This window comes from Genypterus blacodes, unplaced genomic scaffold (genome assembly GCF_046128005.1).
Source record: "Genypterus blacodes isolate CSIRO-AG114 ecotype Tasmania unplaced genomic scaffold, CSIRO-AGI_Gbla_v1 ptg000020l_1, whole genome shotgun sequence".
NCBI lineage: Eukaryota > Metazoa > Chordata > Actinopteri > Ophidiiformes > Ophidiidae > Genypterus > Genypterus blacodes.
This window is the reverse complement of record NW_027466833.1, coordinates 1,607,564-1,622,500: the sequence shown is the minus strand read 5'-3', so window position 1 is coordinate 1,622,500 and position 14,937 is coordinate 1,607,564. Positions and strand designations below refer to the sequence as shown.

The following is a 14,937-nucleotide window of genomic DNA, read 5'->3' as shown; positions in this document are numbered from 1 at the left end:
TCTTTCTGTGACATCATCGTCTCCTGGTGTCTCCTTGTCTTCAGGCCACTACAGATCTGTATGGGAACTGCACCCTGCGTCACTCTGGGACATCAGCAGCAGCTCCGGAGGCCGCCGGCGTCTTTGCTTTGGCTCTGGAGGCAAAGTATGAACTCTGTCTGTGATTATTGATTTAGAATCTGAACATTAAACAGGAGAGTTGATGTAAATCATTTATAAAATACACTTTAACTACAACTCTAATGTTCTGAATCATTTCCCCTAATAAGCATGAACCATAAAGTACTCTGGGATATTTATATTGGGGCTAAATTGCAGAAGTAATGTATTATTGTTAATTCTATAGTAACCAACTGACAATATAGCAGAAATTAAGAAAGTATTTGAAAATATGATTAATACGTAATAATGTGTTTTCTGTCACAAACACACACACACACACACATTCACCTCAGATAGAAACTACTAAAATGGCCGTTTGAACCCACCTTATGCCACTTGGGGTGATTCTGTCCTGCTGGATTAGAAGAATGTAACAAACACAGCAGCTTGTGATTTGCTGCGGTCGGCTCCCAGCAGAGCCTCGCTCCCCCGCTCTCCCTTCGCCACATTAAAGTCAGACGGAATCGTGCCGTCATTAACTCACACCAGCTCGTGTAGTTGAGCAAAGACGGCGTGTTTGCTGTGCACACACAGTAATGATGTCGCTGTCGGGAGGAGCGGATGTTCACTCTGTCCGGTGGCAAATAAGCCAGGACGCTGTGAGAAGGAGCGCCCGGCCTTTTTACTGCCCAAACACTCTTGAGCAGAGAGCAGGGCAGGAGTCAGTGAGTCACACAGAACAAAGCTGTCACTACACACAGCTGAGATAAGAGAGCCAGACGCACAAAAGCAACCATCTGCCTCAGAGCTCAGCCGCTGTTTAGACACCAACAGACATCGTGTTCTAATATGAAGCATCTCAATGATCGGGACAGACGATGGTAAAGGATCTCTAATATCTGATTTCTGTATAAAATAAGTAAAGAAATATGACTTACAATCTTATTTCTCCTCCCTCCTTCTCTCCTCCTTCCTCCTGCTCGCGTCCTCTGTTGCCGCTTTGTCCTCCGCAGTCCAAACCTGACGTGGAGAGACATGCAGCACCTGTCCGTCCTGACGTCCAAGAGGAACCAGCTGCACGACGAGGTGCACCAGTGGCGGAGGAACGGCGTGGGCCTGGAGTTCAACCACCTGTTTGGCTACGGCGTGCTGGACGCCGGCGGGATGGTGAAGATGGCTAAGGAGTGGAAGACGGTCCCAGAGAGATTCCACTGTGTGGCCGGGTCCATCCAGGAGATGCAGTAAGTGACATCAGAAAGAGAAGAGACCACAGTTAGAGTATACCTGTATATGTAGGTATGATGACGCATGACGTGAAGTCTTTGGATCAATATTTGGACGTCTGGATCAAAGCTTTCCACAGATTACGTCAAGAAAAACTTCATTGAGACTTGAAAACACATATTAGGACTCCAATCACCAGTTTTAGTTCAAGTTGAAACAATATCAGAGGGATGTAGACACTGAGCAGCATTAGCAACCCACTGGACTCATTGTGTTCACACCTGTTTGTGACGAGACTGGATCAGAACAGAGACCTTAACGGGTTCTACAGGGAGAGAGTCTGAACTATACAGTAAATGTGCATCTTTAAGTACTAAACGATGATGAAAGAATGGAGCTAAGAGCGCCACCTAGCTGCAGTTTGGTGACATTACACAGAGTCTTGTTGAAATCAAACATACTGAGTGACGCAGGTTTAACTATAACTTCTGTGGTGACGACACGTTAGACGATGTAGATTGTGTGTTAAGGACGGGGTGGGGACAGGGGGATGGGGGGGACAAGGGGGACGAGGGGGACGGGGGGGGGGGGGGGGCGGGGTTCCTGTATATTCATCATCCACCCTAATGTCATCTCCCTCTGTCAGCCATTATGTGAGTCCTCTGGGCAGACTGGCACTCTGATCACAGTCCAGCCATCTGGTCTGTGCTGCAGAGGAGATCCTCCGTCTCCTCCCTCGTCTTTGGCAGATGCAGCTGTCTGTCCCCGATACTCCAGACATCTCTCTTCTCATCTTTATCCCACTTGTGTCTTCCCACCTATCTCTCTCTCTCTCTCCCTCTCTCTCCCTTCATTTTGCCTTCTCCTCCCTCCCTCTCCGTCATCCTGTTCTTCCACTTTCACCTCCTTGTTATCTGTCCTTTGTAAGTCCCACAAAGGCGGCCGTCCTATCATTCATCACATCCCGGGCGCTCTGAGTCCGTGTCCTCCTCTTGTCCGCCGCTCGCCCTCTCATTCTCTGTAGCTGGAACACCACAAATCCAAAGGGTGGCATGTTCCCGAAACGCTATCAATTAAACTGATTGACAGCCAAGAAGGGATTCCGAGCTGAAGTGTGCGTGTGTGTATGTGTGTGTGTGTGTGTGTGTGTGTGTGGGTGCATACCTGTGTGTGTGTGTTGCGCTTGTGAAGGTGTCATTGTGTAGGTGAGAATAGAAAACAAAGTGAGGAGAGATAGCTGGTGTATTTTTGCTTCGCCCAATCTCTTCTGTTGCTCTCTAATCAGAGCTCTACAGATGCTGCAGTCACGGCAACATGGTGTGAAGATGTGCGAGGGTGTGTGATTATGTGTGTGTGTGTGTGTGTGTGTGTGTGTAGTTCCCTTGTGTGCAATATCAGCCCAGCTCAAATGGTTTTTATTGCTTCCCAGGGGGAGATTTCATACAAATGAAGAGGTCTTTGCTTTTGGGACTAAACATTCTGTGATACCTCAGGATCCCTTTGCGATTCGCGGTAAAACTACTTAAAGGGGAACGTGTGTGTCTGTGTGTGTGTGTGAGAGAGAGAGGAACACTGGCTGAAATCCTCCTCAGTGTGCAGATCGGCTCTGACGCTGCTCCATATTTCTCATCAGTTCACTGTTTCCACAGCAGCACTACAGGGTTTCTGCCGTCTCTATTGTGGTGGAGATATAATTACAACGGGCCCACCTCTGATGAGAGCGGATCACCATAGAAAAGCAATAAACCCCGCTACCACACACACACACACACAGTGTTCACGGCTGATCTAATAGCTGCTACTGACTGAGCTGAGGGAGCTTCTCATAGTCAGTGGTGCTGGAACGCTGCCCCCCACTGGGCGGTGGGGTTGTTGTTTGTTTTCTTCTTCCCTCTGCTCTGCGGCCGCACGCTGTAATCACACGCAGGCGCCATGTGACGAGAGCCGAGCGCCTGCTAGGGAACTTCTAACAAACTCACACTAAATCTAATGGCGATAACCAGAAGGCACAAGAAGCAAGCATGCCACCGCCAAGGCCAACAGCCCTCCAGTCATGACTCGGCCTCTCAGTGACGACATTCAACACATTATTGACAAGGACATGATCACCCCCCCGCCCTGTCCCCCCCCTCTGACTAACCAACAGAGGTTTCATTTCTACCACAATTTGTAATTTCCCACACCCCCTGAATGCAGCATAGTGTAATTTGCTGCATTATGAACGTACACATGTGTTCAAACCCTAAACACAACACGGCCCAGACCTGAGCTGCAAGAATAACAGAAAACACCTGTGTGGACAAACACACACACACACACACTCAAAATACAGCGTGTGCCTCACTGTGCCCCCCACTGTGAATTGATTAGCTTTTATTGGAATAACACTAAGAACAGTAACTCACTCACTCAGCTTCACCTCTCTGTGTTCTCGCCCTCCAATAATTAATTTTTCTCTCCCACTCGTTTCTCTCAATCACTCCCTCTTTCGCTACAAACCCCCCGTTTCCTAGAAGTCATTGCGGCGGCTTCGGCCTTTGGTAATGTTATTAAGCCTGCCCACGTAATCCCCCCCTCCGCCCCCCCTGCTGTGTTCTTTCCACCTGAGGAGATGAGATCAGTGCCGCGCCTCCTCATCACCACCAAGTACAACCTGTGTGTTCACTCTGTTCTGGACAAATCCATTTCACCAAAAATGAAAGGAGGGGGCAGGGGGGGGGGGGGGTTTCATGCTCTCAAAAGAGGCGAGAATTCAATGTTGATCCAATTTCTAACCTTGTTTTTGTGCATTTTACTGTTTATACCTTTTAAATATAGGAATTTGACACCTACCTCCTCGCTGTGTGTGTTTAGTGTGTGTGTAGATGCGGCCTTTCACGTAAATGACACGCTTACACACTTTAATGAGGGAAATGGTGCTAATTTGGGATCATGAATCATCTAAGTGTGAGAGGATAAAAACACATTACACACTGACACATCTCACATAAATGAGCTTCATCTTAAAGACTCACGGGCCACAAAGCTGCGATCAAGAAGAAGCAAAGTAACACAAAAGGCCACGTAATCAGCGCTTTGCACAGCAGTGAGTGTGTGTGTGTGTGTGTGTGTGTGTCACTGTCAGCCATATGAATTTAAAGTGTTTTCCTGTTGCCGTTCTATTGTGGGTTTAGATGAACCGACCTTCATCACTTCTGAGGATTCATCATCACGTTAGTCATGTTTCCTTTATGTTTGAATGCTGCACAGTTGGTCATCATTGTGCTGTGATCACATGGAGGAGGTATCATAACTGCAAGTGTTGCTATTGTTGCTATAAGTTAAACTTTAAAAATATAAAGAGAAAGATAATTCATCATATGGAAGATGAGTCTGATGGTGTAATTGGGCGACTCCGCCTTAAATGTAATCTGACATCACACAGGCTGGAACATGGTGTGTTCCCTGAGCCAGAGCAGCTCATTGATTTTCATTGACAGACAGGAAGAACGTCTGGAATAAAAAACAAAGGGTTCAGATTCCAAGCTGTTCCCACAATGCATTGCATGGTATAGAATGATAAATACGTCGCTGAAAACAGAATCGATAGATATTTTAAGATTTGTTCCCAGTTCTCAAGTGAGGCGGCGCTGCAGATTGGAGAGAATCTTCAAGGACGTTCGCAATAAGTTCAACCAGTTTAAGGGTTTTGGTTTCAGATATCAACAATCACACATTTTGGTCTCTGAACCTTTGATGGATTCCAGCAGCAGTGATGTCGCTTCTTACTGCTGTTTGTCCGGTCGACTGCTTCTATGAGCAAATTAGTTGGAGAGCTCAGTGGAGCGATCAGAACAGAGCTGAGCTGGAGGAGCTTCTTCTGCCTGATCGACGGGCTTGAGATGATGCCACCATATTTGGTCTTATCCAAGGAAAATAACCCTAATAAATATGCATTACAGGAAAACATGAGGTTTCACAAAAGTCAACATTGCTTGAAACAAACACAGAAAGAGAGCATTTTGCTTCACCGACCCCGAAACTAGAAGATCCGATCTTGTTTCAAGCTCATGAATTCCCTAAAGTTTTATTGCTCACATAAGCAAACGAGTGTGTGATAGTTTCATGACATCACTCTATTCTCAAGTCCTTTTACACTTATTTTGGTTGTTTTTAGTCTAACTTCTGTTGGTGAATTCCCTTTAAATTTCCATCTATTGCTCTTTTTTCTTTACAGTAAGATCCAATCTGGCAACAGACTGGTTCTGGCCATCGACACTGAAGCCTGCCAGGGGAAAGACAACTTTGTCCGCTACCTGGAGCACGTGCAGGCTGTGGTCACCGTCAATGCCAGCCGCCGCGGCGACCTCAACATCAACATGACCTCGCCCATGGGCACCAAGTCCATCCTGCTGAGCCGGCGGCCCCGCGATGACGACGCCAAGGTGGGCTTCGACAAGTGGCCCTTCATGACCACGCACACCTGGGGCGAGGACCCCCGCGGCACCTGGGTGCTGGAGGTGGGCTTCCAGGGGGAGGAGCCACAGCGCGGCGTCTTGAAGGAGTGGACGCTGATGCTGCACGGAACACAAAGTGCCCCTTACATAGACCAGATCGTGCGTGATTATCAGTCCAAACTGGCCATGTCCAAAAAGGAGGAGCTGGAGGAGGAGCTGGACGAGGCGGTGGAGAGGAGCCTGAAGAGCCTGCTGAGCAAAAACAACTGAAGCTCCGCCTGCATGACGTCACGCTCCACCTGCCATCGCTCGCCCTCTCTCTGCCATCTTGCTCTATCCTCCCTCTCTCTCTCTCTCTCTCTCTACCTCTCTCCTCTCCTCTCCTCTCCTCCCGCTGCCTTTCGTTACCCGGTGTTTAAATTAGCCCTCCACCTATGATGAATGTCTCTCGTAATCCAGTCCTAATAAAAGTGTAACCTCGATAATCCGTCCCACATAGAGAAATCAAACTGTGCCGTCTGGATTTCATTTTCTTTTTTACACTCTATAGAAATTGTATATAAAAGAAATATAACCCTCTCTCTCTCTCTCTCTTTCTCTTGCTTTAAGTTCCCTGCTCTTCTTCTTCTTCTTCTTCTTCCTCCTCCTCTGCCAGCTGTTGTACAGTTTGTGACTGTAAATGATTTTCTGTGTCATTCTACTTAAAGTTTAATATCTTGCAAACGATACTTCTTTCTGTTTATATTTTTGTGACATGCACTGTTTATATAAACAAGGAAAGGAATGTGTGACTCATTTTGCCGCCTGTGGTCCTCAGTTCATCTTTGATGTGCACCACAATAATAAACCCTTCATCCAGATGTTTATTCAAAGCGCTTGAGTAGATTTGCACCCGAGGAGTCTGAGTGAGAAACAGTGACGTCACGTTAATGAAGCAGAACTAAAAGGTCCAAAGATGAGGAAGAGAGAGAGGACAGAGAGAGAGAGGACGAAGTCAGATGAAGATGAAATGCTGCGACTTTCTCAAATTCATTCTTGATTTGATTTCGTACCACAGAATCATCAGCTTGGAGGATTTTACAAACAAGTAGTACAGTAAAGAACTTCATTTAGTCCAGTAAACGGCAAATACTGTAGGTGGGATTTAAGGTGGAATATGATTTAAGGAGGATTCATTTATATTTGTTTCAGCAAACTGTTCCAGATGGACCTTAAAAAGAATCGATGCAACTTTCCACTCAACAAAGAAATCAACAAACCACAGAAGCCGAGAGACCGTACATACTGACTGAACATGCAGACTGAACATGCTTCTTCCACAGCAGGTTGAGACATGTTCAGTCTGTGTCACGTGACATCGTGATGTGAATGAAAATGGACTAAACTTTTCCATTTGAACCCCCAAAACTGCAAAACAATAGAAAGCAAATAAAAGAGAATGTGAGCTTTGATTAGAGACAGACAGATGGAGATGACTCGGCATAAAGCACAACACAAGCTGCTCTTCCTCCTCTTCCTTTCATATTAAACAGGTTTACTTCAAAGTCTTGTGCTGTACATTCATAAGACTTAGTTCTGAGAAACCTGGCAACTTTAGGCAGTGACTTTAGTTCAACAACATGAGAATCTGCTGCTGTTGGACTTCTTTAGGGCTCAAAAGTAGACAGAAGAAGAGCTCAGTGATTGACATTCACAGCGTCCGTCACCACAAAAACCTCCACATTGACACGTGAGACAATGGAGCGCTTCCACCCACAACACTGCTCCTCCAACACCAACGCTCACCAACGAGAACAATGACTCACACAGAGACACTGAAGAACCCGAGAGTCACGAGTCACTAAAAAGTCACACTGAACCCTGAACGCCACGGCTGAACGCTTCCAAACACGTGAGACTGAAATAAAGCGGCAGAAGAAGAGATCGTTTAATCTTTGTTTCGTTTTAATTGTTTCAGAAATATCAAAGCAAATTGATACACAGCAAATGACGGTGCTGAGGGCAGGAAGTGGCGTCCAATTCAAACCAATGAGCTCAGAGGGGGAACGTCTGATTGTCTACGGGCGGCAACATCTTCTTTTTTTTGGTGAATTTTTCGGTGTCGTTCTTCAAGTTTTCAGACAGTAAAGGTCCAGAGCGCAAGCCAAGGTCTCGGTCCGACAACCAACCAACAGCAGCAACTTGTGAAACCGGCGAGACCAGAGACAGAGAGCGCGAGCGTGACGGAGTAGCTGGAGGTCGGAGCAGGAACGCGGCGCGTCTAGCCCACAATCTTCTTCAGAGGCGAAGGACGGGACGTTTGTTGTGTGTGAAGTCTGATGCAAACATCAGCGTCGTCTTCTGGAGTCTTCAACTCAACTTACTACTTTCAGTTCTTCTTCTTGCTTGACTTTTCAATGGTGGTCTCCATCACCACAGAGGTCTCCTCGTAGGCTTTAGCCTGTCCGCTGTTGGAGAACTTCTCCACAGACTCCATCATCTCCATCTTCTCGTAGCTCCTGGCTCCAGGGGGAAAATTGCTGGAGGTGGGACTGGAGGGTGAGGAGGCCCCACGAGGACCAGGAGGAGAGGAGGGACGGTGGTCTGCTGGGCTCGGCTCTTTGGGGCCGGGCGCTGGAGTTGGCGGAACTGGGTTTGGATCTTTGGGTTTGGGATGAGGGTCTCCGTGCTTGTGCTTGCCTTTCCCTCCGTTGTCTTTCCCTTTTCCTCCCTTGTTGTCCCCCTTTCCTCCGTCGTCAGAGGGCAGAGTGGGACTGAGCGGCCGAGGGTCTTTGAAGGGCTGAGGAGGCGAGTAAGGTTGGTAGGGTGACATCATCCCGTCTCTGATGGTGACGATAATGTGTCCTGCAGACGGCGTGGAGGTGTAGAAGCAGGGGTCCGAGTAGCTGCCGTCCCCGGTGACGAGGACGTAGCGTCCCTTGGTGTAGAAGTCGGCGATTGCCTCGGGCCTCTTGTACCTCCTCATCCGGTCTCTGACGATGTTGCAGAGCGTGTCGAAGGCCTTGCTGATCTGAGCTCCGTCCGGGACGTCGTGGGAAGACGCGGGCTTGTGCTGCGTCCTCTCCACCCTCTCCTCCACCACCTCCTCCTCCACAACCGCATCTGAAACCTCCTCAGCGTTCCCACCGCTGTCCATCGCGTCTCTTTCATTCGTCTCCTTCTTCTTCAGGTCCTTCTTCGACTGGATCTTCTGGCGTGGCTTGATGCTTGTGATGTCTTTCAAATCCTGTGTGATATCTGGACAAAACAAGAGGTCAGAAAGTCAAATACATCTGTGAAGTGTCCCTGAAGTTGTTTACGTCCTCCACTAAAGAAGCGGAGAACTGAATGGCTCACAATGGCGGCCGATTGTGTACTCGATTATCACGTAAAGCAGCCGTGACGAGCTGAAGAGCTCCGGCGATGCCCTCACCTCGCCCTCTGCTGCTCCCGCTGGGTACGTGAGTGTAGCGGTAATTAGTGGTGAACAAGGCGATGGGAGTGCCAATTATAGCTGAATTCAACCTGCAGAGAAGAGAAGAAGAAGCAGATTGAACCTCTGTGAGTGTGTGAGGAAAGAAGACAGAAGCTGCGAGTATGAAACAGGTCAGGCTGAAGCTGCACCATACTTTGACCCAACGTTGATGTGTTTTTGCTCAGTATTTACTCAGATATAACTGCAATCAGCTCAGTCATCTGAAACGCCCAACTAAAAGGGGAATCCAACCCAAAGATGAAACCATGACAACCACACATCCATCCTCCTCTTTTTGACAATGCACCGGCTGACTGAGTAGTGTTTGTGTGTGTGTGTGTGAGAGTGTGTGTGAGTGAGTGAGTGAGTGAGTGAGTGAGTGAGTGAGTATGTGTGTGTGTGTGTAGGTATGTGTGTGTGTGTGTGTGTGTGTGTGTGTGTGTGTGTGTGTGTGTGTGTGTGTGTGTGTGTGTGTGTGTGTGTGTGTGTGTGTGTGTGTGTGTGTGTGTGTATGGCTGTGTGTGTGAGGGTGTGTGAGTATGGCTCTGTGTGTGCGTGCGTGCGTGCGTGCGTGCGTGCGTGCGTGCGTGCGTGCGTGCGTGCGTGCGTGCGTGCGTGCGTGCGTGCGTGCGTGCGTGCGTGCGTGCGTGCGTGCGTATGTGCATATGTGTGTGTGAGCGTCTCACCTGCTGTCCTCGCTCTGGATGATCCTGGTGTACCTCTCCAGCTCGTTCTCCAGGGACGTCTGGTACATGGCCAGGTGGCGACACTCGCTCATGCACTTCTCCAGGGAGCGCTCGGCCTCCTCCATCTCCTTCCGCAGAGATTCGATTTTGTCGTTGCACATCTGGAGCTCGTCATCGTAATTCTCCTGTGAGCTTTTGAAGGTTTGCTCCAGCACGGCAGTCTGAGCACGAGACACAGAGGAAGGGAATAATGAAGAAATTACGATTTGAAATAATTAACTAAAGCCCCTTGAGGAGAGTCAGCAGAGCAAAGCATGACAGGGAGACGAGCAACAGAGCAGCATGTGTCACTAATGAAGAGGGGATTTCATCAGTGCACAGAGCTTTAATGGAGCCAACATCACACACACTCAAATCAGCTTGGGACGAGAAAGGACAACAAAGATGTATTCATGCAAAACAATGGGATCTCAACAAGTAAAAACAAGATTCATCCTCATCTACAGGATCAAGACAAGGGACAGATAGAAGCACCAGAACATGAAGAGAGCAAAGAGCAGAACGTGGGAGGACAGCAGAGGTTTGTCTTTGGTCCAAACCTGCAGAGACAAACAGACACAAGGACGTGACTGACATCTAGTGGCACATCTGCGCCATCACAGTTTGACCACAGCAATAATACTGTGTACAGATGCTAATGAATCTGGATCTATACGTTGAAAAAAATGGAAGAAAAAGTCATTAATTGAATGCGGAAAATGTCAATATTACATTTCATGAATCTTAACTATGTAATGTATTTATCACTGAATAATCATCAATATTTCTAGAATGATTATTCCACAGATTGACATTATATATTACTATAATTGAGAATTTATTGCACTTGATAGGTTTTATGTTTTTGTCAACTAATGTCTGATATTTATGAATGAGTTGATTGAAGGTTCATTCACAGCCATAGTTGAAGAGTTTTGCTTGAAAAGTTATGGATGCATTCATCATCATGCAGTCATATAGTTGATCCATAATCCTAAATCATGGCCAGGTTTCAACAAAAATATAGAATTTTAATTAAAATAAACAGCCTTTTATGAGCATCAGCACAGATTCATAACTTAGAGTTAGGAATCTTAGAGTTATGAATCTTAGAGCTGCTGCCTGAATGAGCCCTTTGTTTACTTTATGGGTTATGGATTGATTTGAATGATAAGTTTGGCATTTTTATATTAAAAATGCTCCTGGGTTATGGGAATTCTTACAAAGAAGAAAAAAAGATCTTCATGAGAACGACGTCTCACAATAAAACCTCCAATGAATCAAAGTGAAAGTGGATTTGGCCGTGAGCTCGGGCCGCTTCTCTGCGTGCGTTAACCTCATTTCATCCTAATTTAATTAATGACTCTTCAAGAAATCCTCTTTATTATGTCTCCTAGTAAATAATGATTTGAGCCATTGTTGGAAAAAATTGAAGATTGGAGGTAATCGCTGCAAAACCTCCTGTTGTCATGGCGACGGCGTGACCCACCTCGGCCTGCAGACGTTGCTTCTGGTCGTGCAGCTGGCAGAGGGCGCTCTTGTGCTCCTCCAGCTGCCTCTTCAGACTGGGCAGCTCCTTCTGGGCCAGCAGCTTCTCCTGCTCCTTTAACAAACCAACAAGCAATCAATGAGAAACTGACTGATGAAGCGATCGTGACACACACACACACACACACACACACAAAACGGAAGCAAACAGTATGATGCAGATCTCCATGTTTCCTTTGCAATCCTTTCCCACTTTGAAACTACCTTGTTGCAGCACCGCTGTGCACACTAGATGAAAACAGGCCAATTTTATGTACTCTGTGTGTCTCTATATGTCCACTCTCCCTGACAGCTCGGCCTGCTCTGATTGGCCAGCACACTTTATGTGACTCCTCAATCTCCAAACTCACTGAGCGCTCTGTATGTGTGTGTGTGTGTGTGTGTGTGTGTGTGTGTGTGTGTGTGTGTGTGTGAGGGACATGAACCCCACATTCCCACGCAGGGTCTCTTACACTTGAGTGTGTGAACGCATCTTAAAGTGGAGCTGCATTGAGACAAACAAAGCAGCAGCTTCACCTCTTGACCGCTTGACCGGCAAATTGTCGCGACGGCTTCATTATGCAGCCTGACATCTCTGACCCCACCCATCCATCCATGAGTCTGCTTGCTTTGTCTCACGCACACACACACACACACACACACGCCTCACCTCGCTGATGCCCAGCGACACATTAGGGGCAAGGGGCTGGTTGATTTGCTGCAAAATGTGGACATAGGTCTGGATCTCTGCAAGGTTCTGTGTGGAAGAATATAATAGGAAAAGTATTAAAACACCCACCCACACACACACACTCACAGAGCTTAGCTCAAGGATCGACATCCGTAAAAATCAATGTTGCGTCTCTCAGCCATTTATCTGCCGTCTCCACATGAGAGTGCGTTGTTACCGTAAGAATGCGACTTAAAGCTCGGCACAATATTGTCTCCATTCTCTCCCACACAATACGGCACCGGTGGAGCCTTTTTATGTGATATGAGCAATATCTCTACAGTGCAGTAAGGCGGATTGCTTCATCAAAAGCACAATTGTATGAAAAAGAAAAAAAGGAAATTTGCGCTCAGGCCTGGTGCATAATGTAACACTCTGGGTGCTTTTGTGTAAGCAGCTGGTATCTCACATTTACAACCATACTGAGCACATTTACAGGCCTCTGTGTGTGTGTGTGTGTGTGTGTGTGTGTGTGTGTGTGTGTGTGTGTGTGTGTGTGTGTGATTCAGTTATTCTCTTTCCCGTCTATATTTCACTGCCCGTCAGGGGGGAACATTTTCTCCACCGGTCGTCTCTTCATTCATGTTATCTAGCAGGGAAATTATTGCCGAAACCCTGCAGTTCATTACACACGCACACGCACACGCACACACACATTCATTGCTGCATATTGGCACCGATTGGAGAGTTTGTGATTGTGTGTCTCTCGTTTCCAATAAATCTATCAACGTATCGATTTTATGCTAAGAACGAGCACAGACGCCGTTTCAGTTTATGATGAACGACACAAACCTTCTTGTTTCTCTCTCGAGTGGAGCTGATGTCCTCCTGCAGGAACTGGGATTGGATCTGATAGTCCAGGTTCCTCAGGAGAACGGCGTCCGCCTCCTGCAGGACAAGACCGGAATTACGTCACACACTATCAGACCGTAGATTTGATTGGAAAATTCATGGCTCTTCACATAACAGCTCCAGACATCACCATTCCTGATGACGTCATTACAATGGATCACAGAAAACATCACATTTATCCCCATTTGTCTTCCCGTCATGTTGTTTTCTTTCTCCATTCGTACCTTGTTCAAGTTTTCCAGCGTTCCACGGAGCTGCTCCTGATATTCACACTCATCTCTGTACCTGAAACGGAAAACATCCATCACTGTGTGTGTGTGTGTGTGTGTTGGGTAAGTCATTGTGATGCCGTGGTGAAATCACATTTTCTCTGTTTTAGAGAGCTGATCAATAATCGGTAATCAATAATGGGTTTGAGCTCAAGGTACAAAACATATTGATAGTGGTTGCTGGTGGTTAAATTTTATTACGTTAACATTATGAATTGTTAAGTTAGGTGATGACGAAGAAGAAGCTGATGATGTTCGATTTGTGGGTCAGAAATATCGATATCGGAGGTTACAAAACTAAATCAGGTGACCAACAGTAAATTAGACACACACACAGAAACACACACACCCACACACACACAGGCCGCCTCCTTACCTGCTGGTGAACTGGTCCATCATGCGTCCTGCGTCTCTCAGTTCTCGCTCCAGCTTGACGTGCTCGGCTGCCAGCTCTCTCATGCGCTGCCTGTTGGACTCGATCTGCTGCTTGAAGGCCTCCTCCGGCCCGCTGGCCTCCTCCATGCGCTGCAGCGTCTCCAGCTGCTTGCGGTACACGGCGTTGCGTTGCTCCAGGACTCGGGCCTTGTTGATGTAGCGGGCGAAGCGGCTGTTGAGGTCCTGCAGGGTCTCCCAGCCCTGGATGGCCGCCATGCCTGCGGAGGACTCGGAGTCTTCAGGTTCCTCGGTGAAGACATCAGATCGCTCATACTTCTCCTTGCGCACCTCGCGCAGGTAGCTGGTCCTAAACATTGTGGGCCGGTGGTCTCCCTGCTGCGTGGGTTGATGGTATCCCTGCAGTGCTGGGTCTCCTTTAGTGTGTGAAAACTTGGGTGCTCACCCTTTGCTGTCTCATCCTAGACTAAACGCTGACCAGCACCGGCCTGAGCGAAATAGTCCCTACCGCCTCCCCCGCCGCCCCGGGTCCACACGCCGCGTGCCTGGGGCCTTCCAGAGTGCATTGTTGGCTTTGTGACCGAGCTTAGAAAAGCCTCGGCGTTGATGACAAAGCAGAACGGCAAAAAACAAACAATCGGTTGCGTGGTGAAAACTCTGCTTTGTGTTTGACGCCATCACAGGAGCTTTCTGGCTCTCGCTCAGCTGCTGTGTGTTTGATATGGGAAATTGGACGGCGACTCGCAGCGCCACACAGAGAGCGAATGTGCACAGCGATTTCTGCACACTGGGGTCAGCTGTTTCTGCCAATACGTCACAGTGCTGCTGGTGTTCAGGTCCAGCAAGAAGCAAACAGATCTATGGAGCTCATGGATCAGACTCTCTCACCTATAAGAGTCTAAACAAGTATTTCTATTCATCAAGACAATTTTGGTGCTAGTGGTCATGGAGGTTATGAAGTATGAGAAGAACATTTACTGAAATCTGCAAGCAAAGTTTAGACGTTTGTGGTTCTCACTTTAGTTCCTGATTACAGATTCAGATTCTAACTAAATTAACAGTAAAAACTTGCATCTCAGGTTTGTTCTTAGATCGATGAAACAATCCCTTATTTGCTTTTGCATCTTTCATTAATCAATCACCCAAACCACCAAACACTCCCCAGGTTTCCATTGGAGACTGAACATCTCCTCACACTACTGGCCAAAGAAATAAGCTATTTGGG

At 47.4% G+C, this 14,937-nt stretch overlaps 2 protein-coding genes across 2 annotated transcripts in view; one reads left to right on the top strand and one right to left on the bottom strand.

Annotated features, from left to right (window-relative positions):
- Positions 1–6,165, top strand: part of pcsk2 (proprotein convertase subtilisin/kexin type 2) — a 21,610-nt gene extending 15,445 nt beyond the window's left edge. Inside the window, exons 10-12 of the mRNA XM_076141746.1 lie at positions 45–145; positions 1,116–1,343; positions 5,543–6,165. Coding sequence (XP_075997861.1) covers positions 45–145; positions 1,116–1,343; positions 5,543–6,032 — 819 coding nt within the window. The 3' untranslated portion in view covers positions 6,033–6,165. The remainder of the gene's footprint in view (positions 1–44; positions 146–1,115; positions 1,344–5,542) is intronic.
- A 1,965-nt stretch (positions 6,166–8,130) lies between these two features.
- On the bottom strand, positions 8,131–14,069 carry bfsp1 (beaded filament structural protein 1). Its single transcript, XM_076141769.1, has 8 exons — positions 13,696–14,069; positions 13,275–13,335; positions 12,991–13,086; positions 12,139–12,225; positions 11,431–11,544; positions 9,903–10,123; positions 9,175–9,266; positions 8,131–8,999 (listed from the first exon to the last, which is right to left on the bottom strand). The coding sequence occupies exons 1-8, from the start codon at positions 14,067–14,069 to the stop codon at positions 8,131–8,133; spliced, it is 1,914 nt and encodes a 637-aa protein (XP_075997884.1).
- Between the last annotated feature and the right edge of the window lie 868 nt (positions 14,070–14,937).

Excerpts from the sequence above, each read along its gene's own strand:
- bfsp1 (XM_076141769.1), bottom strand. The coding sequence starts at position 14,069 with ATGTTTAGGACCAGCTACCTGCGCGAGGTGCGCAAGGAGAAGTATGAG. Across the intron at positions 13,336-13,695 it reads ATGGACCAGTTCACCAGCAG|GTACAGAGATGAGTGTGAAT; the intron begins GTAAGGAGGCGG and ends TTTCCGTTTCAG. Across the intron at positions 11,545-12,138 it reads TGTCGCTGGGCATCAGCGAG|GAGCAGGAGAAGCTGCTGGC; the intron begins GTGAGGCGTGTG and ends GGTTTGTTAAAG.